At 39.8% G+C, this 18,693-nt stretch overlaps 1 protein-coding gene across 2 annotated transcripts; it reads right to left on the reverse strand.

Annotated features, from left to right (window-relative positions):
- Positions 1-287: 287 nt before the first annotated feature.
- Positions 288-18,367, reverse strand: LOC133952261 (tubulin-specific chaperone cofactor E-like protein). Of its 2 annotated transcripts, none has more exons than XM_062386635.1 (11): positions 18,157-18,367; positions 16,959-17,085; positions 16,704-16,774; positions 15,215-15,394; positions 13,376-13,515; positions 12,344-12,525; positions 11,615-11,871; positions 9,046-9,172; positions 8,780-8,896; positions 8,557-8,668; positions 288-6,996 (listed from the first exon to the last, which is right to left on the reverse strand). In XM_062386635.1, the coding sequence occupies exons 3-11, from the start codon at positions 16,765-16,767 to the stop codon at positions 6,790-6,792; spliced, it is 1,386 nt and encodes a 461-aa protein (XP_062242619.1). In that variant the 5' UTR covers positions 16,768-16,774; positions 16,959-17,085; positions 18,157-18,367; the 3' UTR covers positions 288-6,789. The 2 variants fall into 2 exon arrangements, with proteins under 2 accessions (XP_062242619.1, XP_062242618.1); XM_062386634.1 differs by having other exon boundaries at positions 16,704-16,801; positions 18,157-18,366.
- Between the last annotated feature and the right edge of the window lie 326 nt (positions 18,368-18,693).

Consider the following 18,693-nt stretch of genomic DNA (forward strand, 5'->3'; position numbering starts at 1 on the left):
TATAACTTTATGTATATGCAGTTATGACCACATTTAACAGGATTGGTTGGGTCAAATTTTGAAAGTGGTCTTTATATAATTCATATTTTGAGTTAAGACATGCTTATCCTCTATTAGTATCAGTATTTACCAGCAGAGTAGTCATTCATTCTGGAGGGGAGTGTGTCTGCAGTAAGTGAATGAGTCATAGAAAATACTGCAGCATATCCAGCTCTACCATGAAACACATCTGGAGCGCTGACATAATTCCAAAGCTGCTGTTGTGATGGAGAGTGTCACACATTGAGTCAGGAGAATTCCATTTATTACCGTTCAGTGACACATCTTCCTCTACACATACTAACATAAGCAAAGATGACTCATTCTTTTCCATTTGATACTTCATATAGGTTCCTACAAAAGTTATTATGCTTTAAATTCCACAGATCATGAGCAGGTACATAGCTGGGTGAGCTGATTAGCTTAAGCACTGGTGTTTAGGTCTGAGCAGTGGTGAAATCTTGGCGTCGTCAACATTCAGTCTAACCAAAATCTACAATACATAATCAAAGACAAACACGGACTTCTGAGATACAGCTGAGCACTGGTGCACCACTTTTAGAGGCAGATGATAACTCAAGCAGTGTACTAAAGGATACATCCAGAGTAGCTGTTTAGATAGTTGGGTTTCCATTCAAATATAATGTGCAGTTCGAAAGCTACCAGAGTTGCATTTCTGTTACAGTCACAATATACATTTATTACTGTGAGAGGTTGTTAAAATTTTACCGAAAATTTTCTTCTTCTCATTTGTTCTCTTGCTCTCCACAATCAGTTGATCTTCAGGAGGTATTTCATCAACTTGTTTTGTCATATCTTCTATTTTCGTTTTTGAAATCCAGTGTGTAAGATTTAGGTGAAAGGGATTGATTGGAAGAAATTGAATATAAAATAATCCCAATGGTGTTTCCACTAGTGTGTTTCAGCTGAATTGTTCAAACTGTTGTGTCTTTACCTTAGAATGGACATTTTATATTTAAATACTTTATATTTTTCACCAGGTGTGAGTCCTATCTACGGAGGCCGCCATGTTTTTTTTACAGTAGCCCATACTGGACAAACTAAACACTCTTTGAGTTTTTATGACAACTGAAGGCTTTCACAGGTTCTTTCATATTTTGAAATGGAGGGTGAGGTGAGGCGTATTAAGATGCAACATGCAACTCCACCACTAGTGTCACTAAATTCTACACACTGAACCTTTAAATGCATTTTGTCATCCTTAATGACTTCTTTGAACTTAAATCAGTAGTTAAATATTTTGGAAAATAAGCCTATCCATTGCTCAGGAGAGAGTCAGATGAGTGTCTCAATTCAGTGGCTGCATCCTTCAGAGGCTGCACTTAAAATGCGGTTGATTACTGCATCCTTCCATCCCCGAGAAATTAAGGCTCCAATAGATGGATCCTTCCCGGCCCAAACTATTCCAGGATTCAATGCACTTCAGTAACAAACCATTTTTCAAAGAGCTAATGGCACTGGCAAGCGACATGATGTCTGATACTTGAGTATCACAATTCAACTTAACCGAACAGCTAAAGGTATACATGTTAAAAAAACAAACAGCATTAACATTTTATCATCGTGCCCAACTTCAGCTCTGTTGCTAGGCAACACCAGTAAAGGCGGGATGAGCTGGTGATGTCAATCATGGAAATCCTCTGTAGACCAGTATTACTTCAGTTTGGTCTTCGAGGTCAACTAAGTATTAGTGGGCCAAAATAATTCAGCCCCTGAATTGAGACACAGCTAATATGAGGCTACACCAATCAGCAGTTAGCATAGCTTAGCACAGAAAAACTTTCAAATAGCTCAGGACTACTAACAACACGCCTGGCTCCGTGTGAAAACAAGTTTCACCCTGCAGCACGTCAACAGATCACTGCTAAGTGTATAAAAAATAAGTTCCAATATTATAGGAGGCAACCAGGATATTTCAAAGCCAAGACAAAGCCTGGCCCAGCACATACAACCAAAGCTTGTTTAAACTACCCTTTTTATAGAGATTAAAACAAAAGAGGTATTAGATGTTAAAGAAATTGTAAGCATATTTTGTAGTAGCTTATACTTTTTCACAAATATACGATTGTTCTTTATCTTTTCATTGAATTCTAAGCTAGAAAAACAATGAGCCTATTTCCTTTAAATGTCCTATATAGAAAATAAACAATAAGCAATCGTGATTTTGATTATTAAGAGTTTTCACAAGGAACAGTCACTTCTGACTCGGCCCTGAAGCAGGACTTGTCTTGTGACTGTACTGCTGGTGGAGTTATTACCTCTGCCTCTGAAATGGGTATCTCCCTGAAGGATTGCTGAGTGATCGATTACCGGCTGCACTGCTGCTCATGTTTTAGCTGAGTGACCTTTATTTTGAGCTGACCTGTACTGCAGAGGAACAGCATGGCTAAAAACACAACAGAAGGAACAACCAAACAGCACATCTCCAATAGCTTCTGTTAAAAGGGTATTAGGGTGGCACTTTCTGGTAAAGGCCTGAAAACCAATTTGTCTTGCTGTGAGCGATGGGATCAACACTGTTTTTCTTCATTGTTGGTTTTTAACTCTGCCAATGAGGTTGTGTTCACCCCTGTCCGTTTGTTTGTATGTTTGCAAGCAAGATAATGTAAAATCTGCAGGATGGATTATCACGAACCCTGGTGGATGGTTCGAGAAAGAATCCACAACATTTCAGGTCAAACCTCTCTCACACAGTCCTGATCAGGCAGATTGGCTGAGTTTTTAGAATATTATACTCTTAAATATAAATCATAACTCTCATTGACGCTTAATTAGCCATTAATCGAAAATGACAAAAAAATTGAATACTTCAAACCAAAAATATAAATTCTAGGGGCTTTAAGGTCTATGAAATGGCTTTAAGGGCTATACAAAGGGAAGTAAGCAAGAGACATGATAAATAACATCATAACAAAATCTATATTAACTCAACAGTTAACCAATAAATTTACACCGAGACTTAAAATATTTCCCTCTGCCTTAATGTCGAACAAAGTTCCATCAAGTGCATTAATCCATAAATATATCATCAGGCAGAGCCACGTTCCTCACAAAACAACAAACCAGTACACGAAAAAACAGGCACACCTTTAAATCAATCTGCATAGTGCACATAGACAAACCCTGCACTGATAAGGACCGACACTATAGCTCAACACTTCAAACTTGGATCTTGATGCCATCACTACCCTGCTGGTCTCTATGGCTGTGGTTCATGCTACACTAACCTGCATGTTTTCTGCACTACTATAATGAGTCGAAAAAGATTTCAGTGTCTTTTCATCTGACCTGCTCGCTGCTACGCCTTCAGTCTATCACACCTTTCAATGATCAAGTAGAGCAGCAGTGTCATACAAATACTACATAATAGTATATTTGAAATATTGTGGTATTTAAATACTTTTATAGTATACATATGATACCTTTGAAGGGTAAAAACACTACTTTCTATCCACATTGAATGAATTGAAGCTGCAGCGACTCAATATGATTACTTTATTTTGTGGATTTGTCTTGTCAGCTGTTTCCTTTGCCATAATACTGTGTCAGGAATCCCCTGCTCTGATAAGTTGCTTGCTATAGGAAAAAGCAATAACACCAAACATCCTACATCCATCTTCCTCTTGCGTGAGGGGGATGCTGCATATTAAAATTAATACATTACAACAATAACAACCTACTGAGTCATCTTTGGAGAAGGTATTTCTGCATGGACTGAGATGTAAAATATATTTGTGTGGGACATGAAACACTAATGTAGTGAATTAATACAATAGTGTGCAGTTTAAATAGGGGCCCTCAAGAAATAGTGCTTCTTTAAAGTGGTTGGACTCAAACTAACTCAAAAAAGGTAATTTCAGCAGCAGTGTGCAACATATATTAAGTTTAAGTCCTTTGTATGGTTCCCTCATTTCCTATAATACAACTGTTATAACCTATCACACTCTGCCTTAATACCCACATCTTTCAAACCTCACAATTTCAGTTTGTAACACTAGCTTTCTGGTAAAAGCTCTCAAGCTCATGACAAAATGCACATGAATGCATTACGCTGAGATCAGCATCTCTTTAAGGCTTACTTGTCATAAGTTGAAGATTCTAAATAAATAGTAGATAGATAAACACTGAATACAATCCAAATAACCATAAAACAAAAAGTTGAAATCACGCGATGATACAACTTCCATAAGAAAAAGATAAGCATTTAAAAAACATGAAACACTATCTTCATAAATGCATTCTAACAACATGGAACTGGTAAAATGCTAAACACATGGTAGATAACATCGCCATGTGTACTTAAAACTAACCAGAGGAAATGTCAAAACCATGTTGTTTCATTAAAATGGAGAGAAAGCTAATGAAAAGCTCTTGACCTCTCTGTGCTTCAGAATGTGTTGAAGTGAAGCAGGATGGTCTGAATACCAACAAGGATATTTTAAAATGTAGATATATATTACTTTAAAGAGATTGTTTTTCAGGTACCCTACTCTGTACTTGACTTGAAATATTGTTGGGAATATAGTGTTTTGGGGGGAATTTCGCCCCTAAAATCCCCTCTTTCTTCTTCTATATAGTGAAATAGGCATTTTGTAGTGCTTTATCAAACATTGGACTTATTGTATATCACAATGCATTATAATTATCCAATTGTCTTCCTCATAGAAGTTGCTATATAATGAGTAGGGGTTAGAGAAGGAGAGGGTGATTTTGAACAAAGCCTTGGTTTTAAGATTTAGATTATTATGCCAATGGGTGTCCTCACAACCGAAGAAAGACAAGAATATGTGTTGGCTCCTGTACTTGTACCTTTGTGAGGACCATTTTAAGCATAGACTGTACAAAGTGAGGACATTTTTGGAAATTGAGGACATTTGGCCGGTTGTCACTTCTTCAAATGGCTGTTTGAGGGTGAAGAGGTTTTGAATGTTAGGGTTGGAATTGTAATAATAAGCCCCACGGAATAGTAATATGTGTGTGTGTGTGTGTTTGTGTGTGTGTCTGTGTATGTTCTACAGAGGTTACTTATTGGCTGAACAAAATTTTTGTTGAAGACATAGAAGAAGCCTCTAGAAGGCAGCACATGGTATCAGTTTTTTAAAAAGGAAAATTAGTAACAATAAATCTTGGCCAGTGATGCAAACATCAACCTTTAGAGTGTCTTAATACTATTAGATATGAATGGTTAGTGATTATTACACGTATTATGAAGCCATTTTAAATCATTGTCTCCTTTTCTTCAATAATGGGATTAACATATTGATACTTCATTCAGATGTTTGACATTCACTGTGCAAAGTTTGACATGCGAATTACTGTTTTCATATTCATCTGCTGAAGGTGCCCAGTTCTTCTGAGCTCGCCATAAATCAGTTTAACACGTGTTTGTACAGCATGATTTTGACATAGCAACTAGTTTGGAAGCCAATCATGGTCCAGTATGCCAGTGAATTCCAGTGTTTATTCACTGAGGACCTGATCTGCCAAAGTTTTGCGCATTTGTGCAAACTTGATTGCCTAATTTAGCACACGCATTGTGATTTACAAAGCCTGAAAATAATTGCGCTGCTTGTGACTGCGTCTATATTTAATACGGTAAAGGTGCTAATCGGCACAGCGTTGCGCAGAGATGGCTGCAGTGATTGTGGTGAGAAGGATACGGCAGGAAGAAGACAGACAGAAGTGTTTTTTTCAGAAAGTGAACGGCACCTGCTGCGCAATATTGGTCAGAGGCATCTCTTCCACTGACACCCCCCCCCCACACCTGGTTTATTTGCCGAAGTTTTATTATGAGCAATTTGTTCTTTAGTTCCTCTTCTTATGTCCTGCCATCTTCTCTTAAGTTCATCTGTTGTTGTTGTTTTTCCCACTGTATTTACTTTCTCGCAGATTAGTTTTAGGACCTTTTTGCCCTATAAGACAAGTAGTGATTTGAAGCAAACTATTCTAAATCAACTTATTCAATAAGAAATGTCATCGATAGCTGAATCTCATGTATGTTAATCCATTGCTCTTTGACTCTGTGGTTACTTCACAAAAATATTAAAGATATCATATCCAAAATTATACAAAAAAATACAAAGGAAAACCCTGACTAACAACAAAACAAAACTCCCAGTTGTTCCCCCATTCCTGACATTTAGAAGTTGTGTAGGCAGATTTTTCATTTCACAGACATTGTCCTTCCTGATTTTGTGACTAAACAAAAAGTGCAATTGAGAACTTCAGTCAGCAGCACTGTGTCACTACTACCACTGGTAGCTTTTGCGATGAGCGGGAAAGCCAGTGGTGTTGGATACTTGATTACAAAGGCGCTATGGTACAAGCCATGTACTAAGATACAGAGCTGCAGTGAGCTTCGCTGGCGCCCTTCTAACTAACTGACTTCGTGCCACTCTCTTGGCCTGTTCTCCATCATGAAAGATTTTTGCACTAACTCCGGTGGATTCCCTCATGTGAAGCTGAATTTAATAAAGACCCAATAAGCTCCAGACTGGCAGCTTTTTCAGCCAGAGCCTCCCAGCATCATAGTCCACTTAACAGTCCCTGTGAATGTGTTCGAACCACGTATAACTTCTCTCCGTTCAAACAAGTGGGCCAGTGATGCTGATCATGCATATTCCAATTGTTATGCAAAGCCATTAACCAGAAAATAAATAATCAAATGAATCAGTCAATCAATCAATCAATAAAGTAGTCACTCTCATCAGCCAGTTTGACACCGGCTGTTCATTTTGTCTTGGGTACCACCAGTATTTCATCACCATCTTGGATGCTGTAGGAGTGGAGGGCCCGGGTGTTGTACTTCATTTCCTCTGGACCAAAGGCACTGTTCTTGTCGATGTAGTAGAGCCTCATCCTATTCGTGGACAGCTGGACCACTTTTGTCAGCTGCTTCTTCAGCCCAGCTACTGTCTGGTCCAAGCGGATGTTTAGCTGACACACAAAGAAACAGTTAGTACATTTTAAAGCAATAAATTTATCCTCATTCCACTCAGAATAAGTTCAGATGTTTAATAAACCAAAGTTAAGAAATATCAAACCTGCACAAGGGTTAGAGTTAGGGCAGACATGGTCAAAGTACGGCCCGCCGAACTTTTCCAAGTATTACAAATAAAAAAGAAAAAATTTAGTAGCACTTGAATGCCACTTACTTATAGCGCTCTGTAGTTTTGCTTTATTTTTTAAGAAATTGTACTTTCTTGCTTCTTGTGGTTCTGGGTTTGACTGCACTTATTATAAGACGCTTTGGATAAAAGCGTCCGCTAAATTAAATTTGACTGGGAGTGTGGTGTATAGGGCTGGAAAGGGCACATGATCTCCCTTAACTTTTTCGCTTTGCCCTGTGAGCCATTCTGTAAAATGAGCGGCTCAAGGAAACAATAAGTGGACAGTGAGTTCCGAGTGCTTAACACAGAGTGGACAACAAAATACTTTGTCACTGAAATCCAATCGAAAGCTGTATGCCTGATATGCCGAAAAACTGTAGAAGTTTGGCTGATTACAACATCAGCCATCACTTTGCTACAAAGCATGCTAACTACACCAGCAAGCAGTCAACGCAAGAACGGGCGGCTACAGCTCAGAGGTTGGCTGAGTATTTGTTAAATTGCCTTGCAAACAAATGCTTTGATACTTGTTAAAGGCCAAATTTTCATGTAAGGATTTTTCCATGTAATTTATATTAGTTCACAAAAATACTCCATCCATCTGGTCCTGGCCCGGCCCCTCTGTCAAATTTTAGAACCCATTGTGGCCCACGAGTCAAAAAGTTTGCCCACCCCTGGGTTATGGTGAACAACCTAAATGTCCTCTGATATCCTCCCCTGGAGCCGCATTCATGTTCGCACGCATATACTGCACCCACTGCACACAAGCTCTCACTCAAGGGAACATGCGGGGCGCGCAGTAGCATCGCTTTTTCCGGTAGTGGACGAAAGCTAAAAACATGGTGTAAATGATGAAGTTTTTTTTGTTTGAAGAAGTGGTTCACCAGTTCCTTAATTTGTATTGGATTTGGCTGCTACTATTTACCCCTGTAACTCGGAAGGTGTTTTGTGGACTCAAACTCTTCACCCACCCCTCCATCGGCATAGTGGTGAGTAGAAAATGAGTGGAATTAAATTTTAGGTGAACTATACCTTTAAGTCCTTAATGAAATATCTGGGTCTGAGTAGTATGTACTGGTTTACAAACAGCTACCTAATGGTGAGACTGGTGAGAATGAGACCAAAACAATGAAGCTGCCAACCAAAAACTAAAAGAGCTGAAAGAAGCGAGGAACTGCAGAGGCGGGCTGAGAATCTCTTTGAGATTATACAAAGTCATGTGATTCATTGTAAACTTAAAAATAATGGGAGCAGCTGTTCTTAGCCACGCGTGGTGAAAATCTATATACCTTTAAAAATGAGAGAAGGTCAAAATGAGGTGAGATATATCTCATCAAACCAAGCTATTCTACTTTTGTGAACTATTGTGAACTAATGCTGAAAACACCTGTTCCACTTTTTCTTCACAGTGAACCTCCACCTGGGCACGGCAGCGAGGTCGGAGGTCAATCTCTGCAAGTGGTTCTAGCTTCCCATACTTGGTTACCAGCGAATGATATCTGAGGAGGTTAAGAGCAGGTTGTGCTGTCAGATACACATGACACCAACACAGCAGCAACAAAAGAAACTACGACGTCTGCGGCTAACGGACAGACGAGAGTGCAGTGTACCTGTAAGGCAGCTCCTCTTCAGGGTAGTCTAAGTGGTAACGGATGAAGAACCTCTCAGCATCTATTCTCTCACTGTCTGTCACAACACTGCCGTTGAGCTGTGATATTGCAGGAAGGCTGAGGAGAAGCACATGTACATGATGTAGTTAAGCGACAGGTATTTGTGATCCTGTAAGATTGACTGTTGAGAGTTGGGAGAAACAAATCAAGCCATCCACCTGCTAAAGTTGAGCTAATTTCTAACTGAGTACACCGATGAGACTCACTGTGCTATCATGAGGCTGCGTCTCTCTACGTTGGTGTAGGTCTGCAGTAAGGGAATGCCCTGCAGTCGCACCTCCACCAATTTGGGGAAGAAGTTCAACTTCTCAATGTCTTCCCATCGGTTTAGACCTAATGGACACATCAAAGCACACATTGACAGGTCAAGCATATGTCTATGTACAAATTGTGTTAAGATGTTTGTGCCTCCAGAGCAAACAGTGAAACAAGATCATTTTCATTTGTATGTGTATTTTCTATTTTGAGATTTACATGTTCAAATAATGAAACCCCCTGTCCTCAAGTGATGTAATTTGATTCACCATCAGGAGTTTAGTCAAGATAAGTAATATTTGACAGGTTTTGAGAAAATGTGTGGTATAAAAAAGACAATATCTCTGGTTCTGTTTTCTTGTTGATGAGACAAAGATGCGACAAAGGTGACATATGTTGTTAAGGAAGGAGGGTGAGGTGGGGGTATTTAGCTGCAACATGCAACTTCACCACAAGAGGTCAATAAATTCTACACACTGACCATATAAGGAAAGTATCGATCAGTTTTGATATTGTCGTGGTGATTACAAACAAATCATGAACGGATCTTCACACCTGTATTTAGAGCTGTCTGCTCGTGATCACAAAAAAAAACTTTTAATTCCAGGTGTGTATGGGGCCTTCTAACGTGCTGCTGGAAACAACCAACACAGCACCAAATCCACAACCAAAAATAGTCCCCAATCACATCAACTATTTACTTCTGTTTGAATATAATTTGTTTAAAACAACTTACACTGTTTTAGGGGGATTTCAGTCATAAAACTATAATAACTGCCGCACTGTTGTATGCCTCCAACAATCAGTGCAGTTTCCACCTACATTTACTTTATTTCCAGATTTTTGAGGTCACTGTGACCTTTGACCGCTGAAATCCAATTAGTTAATTGAGTCCAAGTGACTAAAATGTGAAGAAAATTCCCTAAAGAGAGACATGAGATCAGGGGTGTCAAATATATATGGCCTGCGGCCCGGATACGGCCCGCCAGGGGGTCTAGCTCGGCCCGCCAGATGCAAGGCATGCTCTAAATTAATGATTAAATCATCATCGTATGAGGTCAGCATGAAATACCAGGAGTGGAAAATGTGTGTGTGTGTCTCCAGACAGCACACAGGCCCCGGGGCTCGCCCCCACTCACTCGCTCAGAGACACACACATGAGATCATAGCTCGTTCCTGTGAAGCATCCCAACAAGGCACAGTTTTACACCCCAGTCACATGCATGTGTTATTTTTTGTTGAGCTTTATCATCGTTGTAACAAAGTGATTATAATTTAATCAAATTTTTCACTATTTTTGAAAAACTACAGACTGATGGAGGAATATAGTGCCAAATGTCACCAAAAGTACTTCAATTAAGTTGAATTTGAGCAAAGTTGAAACATATTAACAGAAATAAACGTTGCATGTTTAAATATACTGTTTCCTACCATCATTATTGTGGAAATCATTGTTAATAATTATTGTGAGAAAAAATCAACATTGACGTGATCAGACAGTCTCTTCACATATATTATAATTATTTTTAAAAGGTGATCTTTGCAACTTTGTTATTCAGGAAGTTTGTATCCCTTTCACTTGGGGGCTGGAATCCCACCTAAGCTGGCGCGAGCTGGCCCTCACCTTTCACTTTCAATTTGTGCATCAGACTCCTAGGTCTGTGTTCCTATACGGGTCGGACCCCCCCCTGTTATGTTGGTTTTATGTTGGTATCCGCGGCCGCCACGGTGAAAAAAAAATAGGTGGGTACGGAGCTATTATGCTATGATTTTACTGGTCTGGCCCATTTGAGATCAAAGTTGGCAGTATATGGCCCCATAACCAAAATTAGGTTGACACCCCTGCATTAGATATTACATTCATGAGGCCAAGAACATGATTTGTGAGGCCAAGTGAATATTGGTGCTTGATGTAATGAAATCCCCTATTAGTACTCCTGATTATGCTCAAATTATATCAACATCTCTCTTCTTTGTTGCTGTCATTTTACATCTCGTCTCAAGACAGTCCTAAAAACAAGTGGAATATGACATTATCTCAGTCTGTGGGCAGAATAGATTTCTGTTCTAATAAACATTAACTGAGACAAAATAACTTTCAAGAAGGGTGTTTTTCCATTCCTCGGGCTTAGCAGATATGACAAAGTAAATGCACTGAAGCCAATTTAAATGTCTTTTGGTATTGTTTCTGCTCCCGCTACTCTCTACAGAACTTTAAAAATAGATTCAACACTGATCAAAAATAGGAACAATTCCTTTCTGAGATAAAAGCTGACCTGGAGAGGAATCTTTTCGGAATAAGAACATAATTAACTCAAAGCTTTTAGGAGATAGTGACATGCTAAATGATCTGGTTTTATTGAGTCGTCATACTACTGCTGATACTACAGATTGGCATGTTTGTTGTATTATGAAAAAATGAGGAGAAATTTCGACTGAAATCAAACCACTATTAAACAGTTACCACACCATGTAAAATAGTCAACTGTGTCAAGCAAGGAATTTGCTGTGTCCCCTAACCTGAGTTGTGCAGGTTGATGCTGCGTAGGTTGGGGAAGAGACGCTGCAGGACGTCTTCGTTGTCCTGGATGGATGCCAAGTTGTTGTTGGACATGACCAGCGTGTCGAGGCTGGGGAACATGGGGCCGAACTTGCGGACTTCGGCCCAGTCCTGGAGGCTGTTGTCGGTGATGTGAAGCAGGCACAGGCTGGGACAGGCCACACCGGAGGCACTCAAACTTCTGTACTCATTAAGGCACAGGAACAACTCTTCCAGCCTGCAGGACGACACAGGACAATGTAGGGACTATATTCTGTATACAACAGAAAACTGACTTCCTCCACTTAGAATGTACAAACTGTAAATTCTCCTCATTAATCAACTGAATGGCCCCTCCCCCGCATACAAGACCTCATAAGATTTTAAGATGGTGACAGCAATATAAAAACCACACACATTTCCTCAGTCCATTTCTCTACCTCTCAAGTGTATTTTATCCTGCATCTTCCGATTTTACAATTTAAATATTTACTTTTATATTCAATAACACAGCTTTTTTCAGCTGCTACAAACTAACTAATAGGGCTACAAACCTGTAACTACCACTAATGTGTAACTGAGATAATGTGGATTCAGGGAGGAATCAAAACTGTAGATATATCTTCCATAGATTTACAACTAAGTCCAAATGAAAATGATAAATTTGGTGCAGAATTCAATTTTAGGGGAATGTTTGGCCTTATTCTTACTCAGGCATCTCCCGAATGAGAAGCAGTACGGTGTCCCAGGACACTTGGGTGTTGTTAAGGACAAGACGACGGATGCGGCAAAAGGCTTCGGTGCACCGTGGCTCGAGGGTCATTCCTGCTAGGGGGTTGGAGCTCAGGTTCAGGAACTTCAGCTTTGGGATGTTGGACACAATTTTACTGATCTGAAAAAAGACAATAATATTGTGTGAGTCCAGAAGCTTTAGAAACAATTAATTAATACAAAACCTCAACATGCGACTTTATCTGGTGGACAATAGCATAATCAAAAATAGTTACTGCTTATCAGGATCTTTATCTCTTCCTCTCAAACAAAAGACAACCTCTTCTCTTTTTTCTCTGTTTGGAACATTTACCTGGTAACACATACAGGATGGGACTGGCTGTTTTTCAGTTTTTATGACTCTCAAGAAAGAGTGTTTGGCCAACGATGGAGCTTGGTACTGTGATGGCCCAGCCGGTGAGCAGTGCCACACATGGCTGAGTTCAGCCAAACAAAGGAAAGCCAGAGGCGTGGTGTTGGATGGGCGGTTCTACCCCAGAGGATCCTCCTAGGGAACTCCTCCCCTCCCAGGTGTCTCTAATTGTCACTCACAGGTGGAGCGAATCAACCAGGCAATCAGGAGCCATCTTAAACCTCAGCCAGAGGACAGAAGGCAGACTGTCTTGAGCCACAGAGGAATGAGGACCAGACGCCTTTGATACTAATGAAGAGGAATAACTGCTGTCTCGCTCTCTCTTGGACCAACAAGAGCCAACCTGCCAGTCCGGTGAAGCTTGTTGAGTTACCTTTATAAGCCCTCTCCCTTTTCCCTCTCAGGTTAAATAAACTCCTGAGTTGTATTCACCACAACCCCCTGCTTCTGACTACTCTTTTTCCAGTTGGTTCACCCACTGTTTAATCTGGCAAGGCCAGGCTCCCACAGTACGACTATTACTTCAGCAGTATCCATTCATCGTTTCATTTAATGGCTTACTCTTTTAATGGGAATAAACAACTTTAATAAACTTCACCTCGTTCCAGTCCTGCAGCTTGTTATGGGACAGGTCCAGCTCCCTGACATGAGCACAGAAGGCAGCGATCCCCGTCTGGTCTCCTGCCCGGCTGATGCCGCAGCCATTTAACACCAGCACACTGGGCAGGTTCAGACGTTCTGGAGGTGAGGTGGGAGAGGATGGAGAGAATAATTAATGTGGTTAGTTGAACCCAGGGGAAGGGTCCCACAGGGAAAAGAGGGTTTTAAATTTGGCAAAGTCAGCTTAAATCTAAATGCAGTGAGTCAAAGAAAGATGTGACTTGTCAAAACAGAATTTACAAGTCATAATTCATACAGTCAATGCTGATGCTATGAAAAAGAAATAAGAGCCAAAATAAGGATAAGTCAGGATGTCATCTTTTATGGGTCAGTTTTTCCACCACCGGAGAACATTGGAAACAATGCAATGCAGCAATAAGACATGGACTGAATGCAAATGTCAGTCTCCAAGTGCTGAGGACTGTCCAGATCTGCAAATCTGCAAGGGGGCTTAGTCAGACTTTCTGTGAACTTTCAGTGAGTCTGCTTGAAGTGTGGACTTTGACGGTGAAGATTGCCCATAGTTTATACCAATATGGATGTGACTGTGTAGAGGAAGTAACTTAACAATAATGATCACATCACACACAATTTGATTGGTTTTGAATAAATACATTTAAAAACTCTAGGACCTTTGATAAACTGCTTATATACCGATGTACATAATTTGTACAAAGTTGGCAAATGGACTAAAAGCTGTTAATGGAGATAAAGGGGCTAAATAGTTTTTTGTGAATGATGGAATCCAATTATTTATTTTTTATTATGTGAGTGATGTGTAATAGTGCTAAACATAAATGCACTTTGTGTGTGTGTGAATGAGCGACTGGCAAAAACGACTGTAAAGCACTTTGAGTGGTCATTAAAGGGATAGTGAGGCGAAAAATGAACATTCACTCATTATCTACTCACCACTCTGCCGATGGAGGGGTGGATGAAGTGTTTGAGTCCACTTAACACTTCTGGAGTGTCGGGGTAAACTTTGTTGCAGCAGAATACGATACAAGTGAAGTCAATGGCAACTGTTTCTTCAGCGTAATAAAACGACAGAAAAAACATAACATGCCTCCATACTGCTCCTGTGGTGTCATCCAAGTGTCCCCAAGCCCTGACATAATTCACACCGTGTCTTAAGCCTAAAGGGCCACTGATATCTTCCTACGACGCTCGTTCACGGACCCTCGTGCTCACAATAAAGTTGCTACATTAGCCACCTCCAGTGGACTTTTAGGCATAAAACACGGTGTAAATGACCTCTTCAAGTCGAAAATAAATGTCATGGCTTGCGGACACTTGGGTGACACCACATGAGCACTATGGAGGCTTGTTAGGGTTTTTGAAGTTTGAACAATTGATCACCATGTACTTAAATTCTATTGGTTTTGGCTACGTAACTGTTTACCACTGAAACTCCAAAAGTGTACTTTGGAACACTTCACCCCCCTTCTATCGGCTTTGTGGTGACTGGATAATGAGTAAATCTTCCTTTTTCTTTGAACTATCCCTTTAAGACTGGAAAAGTTCTATACAATTTAAAAAAAAATACAAACAATGAATACAATTTAATGTTCAACATAACATTACAACCTTTTGTTTGTATGCCTGACCCAGCCAGTCAAGTTGCACTTTATATCCATGTCTGTCCAGACTGAGTAATTTGAAAGTATTCAATAAAAGGTATGAAGTGTATTTTGTCATAAAAACTTCATTTGAAAGTTACATAACCATTTTTATCTGTTAATTTAATGTACCCTGTAATTTTCCCTCCCCTGCTTACCTTTCAAAGGGGAACCTTGAGGACGTGCGGTGGGCACGACCACCACCCCCATACCAGGTCCTCTGCGGCATGGAAAGTTATCTGGACTGTACTTTTCACTGATCACCTCCACAAAGGTACGGCCATCGTTGTCCTCCTGTGGCTCCATGGATATGTCCTGGTACATGGCCTCCCCCTCACCTGATCAGCAGTGTGGGAGAGAGATGCCCACAGTGATTATCTGCCAGCTGCTACCAGGGCCGTGTGTAAACCATGAAACAGCAAAGACCAGGGAAAAGTACAACATCCAAGCACATCCAAAGCTACAATTTACATCATAAACTGCTCAATTCAGATTTTTTACATCGCTGTAAAAAAACAGATGAGAGCTTCATCTAACCGTTATTGTTTTTATCTATTCAGTTACAGATTATCAACCCAAGCTATAAACCTCTTTAACAATGAGTTGATCATTAAAGTAACAGATTTCTCTTTGCCAATCACCAAAATAATTCATCAACAATCTGAAGTTCTAGCCCAGACCAACGAGGTGAAGACCAGTTGAAAGCCAGACTAGTTTCCATGCATACTAAGGTTTTCTTTCCAAAATAGAGACAGCCAAAAGAAACCCACCACATTTAAACAAACCATGACATTTGCTGCTCCAAGTTTTCCATTGTGTAATGTAAAGAGGATCACTATAGCCACGGGTTCAGCTGCTAATGAAATGATTAATATACAATGAATTCATTGTTAAAACTAAAACAAAAAATTCCTGACTGTAGGTATTATTTATACTACACAACCTTAATAGAAGTAAGATATCACTTCATGTCAAAATACGTGTACTTTCTGTCTGTTTGCTTCAACGTTCTGGTATTAGGATTTTGCCTCTTCACCCTGATGACACAAAGCTGTCCAGTCTGATAAATGTCGCCCCTTTTGTTTAAGGCGAGTAACAAAATGATATTTGAAGCAGGGAGGGACAAGAGGAGGAGTCCTCTGGTCTTAATCAGCAAACCAGAGACACTGTCCAATCTAAATTTCCTTATATTTAATATGTGTCGAAAATTAGAGTTGAAAAAAGATCAACTTTAAGCTGAACATTAAAACAATTTTTTATTGTGAAATCATCACTTGAGTGACTGCAATTCAAATTGTAAAGTCTTAAAATGCTTGGTGGGCAGAGCCTTGCTGTGGAATGAGCTGCAGGGAAGCATCAATTATGTAGTGTTTTTTGCTGGGATTAAAAAAAATAAAAGGATCTTGTTACAATATCTTATTTGAGAAAATAAACGGGCTGCAGTAAAATTGTGGTAATGTATGAAAGCAGTTTGTTACTCCTCATCTAATGAATCCTACTCTGAGCTATGTGGCCGCAGTTTTAGTTTTAGACACATACAACAGACAAATAAAATACAGATACATGTTTGTCAGCCATCTAACCCAGTGTCCTTTTTGTTCCTTTCATCTCCAACTGTATAACATTATAGTTCAGAAGACGTGTTACCTGAAGTGATGCACCCCTCGATTTGACCACTTTCACTTCTCTCTGTCTCCTTCGGTGTCTGCATTGAGGGCCTGTCAGAGGAAGAGGCCTGATGCAGGCTACATCCACACAAACACAATTTGTATATAAATCACCTACATCTGATTATCCATTTTATTCATGCAGTTGAACCTGTAAAAGATGTAATTTCTGCACAACACAACGCTGTCTATCTGGGAGATGGTGCACATGCAGGCGCTGTAAGGGTTGTCTTACTCCAGAGTTGCTGATGGGGCTGACACGTGTCCCCTGATGAAATGCTGGAGCCTCTGTGGTCAGTTGTCAGGATTTGGTCTGTAGAGGCCGGGGCAGGGAGGACTCTGTAGGAGTTCACCACATGACACTGGAAATCAAGGTCAAACATCAGTGTTTTTTTTGGTCCTTGTTTATTGAATTGCAAATATCAATAAAATCTAAAGAGCGTGGAAGGACATATCTTAGAACTTCACAACAAAGATATAGTACAGCACACATAGAAGTTTCTCCACAAGGGAAAAACACATAATTATCTGTCAGTGACGAACAAAAGATCGATGACCTTTGACAGTGTTTTTTATTGGTGGTTTACCTAAATTACCACAATCTTTGGAAAATGATACTGACAACAACAGAACAACAGATAATAAAAGTGCATGTTATACTACAATAACTGATTTGTGGTGTAACTCTTGATGATTCGTAAAATATAGTATGGTTGTAACGTATATGCCAAAATTACAAATTTAAAATGACATATTTTAGAATGTAAATCAGCTGATTTATTGGCAGACTGTTCTCCCTTGAAAAATATATTAATTTGAATATTATTCGATTGTCAGCGAAAAGAAACATCTCAATTTACAAAACTGTGTCAATCGTGATTCAGATTTACTTTGTCATTAAATCGGCAATTACCATTTTGACATAGCAAACGTTATCCAAACAATTTTTGAAAAATTACCCTGGCAACAACAGGCAGAGCCGCGATAAAAGTTGATATTTTAGCCTTATGGCTGTTTTTTCTTTTATGAGACTCACGCCGAGTTAATGTTTAACACTTGCGGATCAATCAAATGTGTCATGCGGGTCTTGTTATGCTGCACGTCGGTCGATAAGACACAGAAACTACAGAATTGACAGATTTGTGAAAGGTGTTTGGTTTTTTTCTTTTGAGCTAGAGCATGCTCATCCTAGCTCCAGCTCCACAGAACAGCCTGGTCATTGAGCAGTAAACACGGACTGTGTGTATCGGAGAACCGGGCAGTGTCATCCCCAGCATCACACAGCCTGACCCCCAGCAGCAGCTCGAGGCGGCCGGACACGGATCACCGATGGCCCCGCTGTGAAGACACGGTCAGCGACCAGCAGCGGATGACAACCCGACACAAGAGGACGAGTGAACACGGAGGAAACAGTAGCTTGTCCTCCTACTTACCTTCAATGTCCACTTTGAAATCCCCTTCTTCATGAAAACAACCAGCTGTCATTTTGCTCACCCCACTTTCATTCCGGAAGTGACGTCGCTTGGTAACAGAAAATGAGATTTCCCTTTAAAAATAATTTACACTGAATTTCTATCAGCGGATATTTTTAACTTCACACTTGTTCTTCTGAGTATAATTAATAGTGTCTTTCAAATGATACAAAAGCTAAAAAACAGTGAGGCAACCCCTGAGAAGAGTTTCCATGATGTCATATTCCTGCTGATGCTCCTGCAGATAGAGATCATCATTTCTATTGATCTGTTTCATGGAAAGCTGCAGATGTGTCTGATGCTCTTATTCTTTTGAATGTGTTGGTAGATCCTCTTCTCTCAATTTATGTATTTCAACATGTATTATCTTTATTGATTTGACATTTATCTATTTGTTTGCACGTTTATTCATTTATTCATAATTTTATTTGCTTCTACATTTAAATTTTTTTATATTTCTGTATTTATTTTTCTACTTCCATAGGTCAGTTAGGTATG

The sequence above is a fragment of the Platichthys flesus genome, chromosome 4, assembly GCF_949316205.1.
Source record: "Platichthys flesus chromosome 4, fPlaFle2.1, whole genome shotgun sequence".
In the NCBI taxonomy this organism is placed as follows: Eukaryota; Metazoa; Chordata; class Actinopteri; order Pleuronectiformes; family Pleuronectidae; genus Platichthys; species Platichthys flesus.

What these genes read in the sequence shown, in the direction of transcription:
- LOC133952261 (XM_062386635.1), bottom strand. Translation starts at nt 16,767, where the DNA reads ATGCAGACACCGAAGGAGACAGAGAGAAGTGAAAGTGGTCAAATCGAG. An exon ending in AGCTGCAGGACTGGAACGAG is followed by an intron (nt 12,526 to 13,375) that starts GTGAAGTTTATT and finishes GTCTTTTTTCAG; the next exon opens with ATCAGTAAAATTGTGTCCAA. An exon ending in CGCAGCCTCATGATAGCACA is followed by an intron (nt 8,897 to 9,045) that starts GTGAGTCTCATC and finishes GCTTCTCCTCAG; the next exon opens with CCTTCCTGCAATATCACAGC.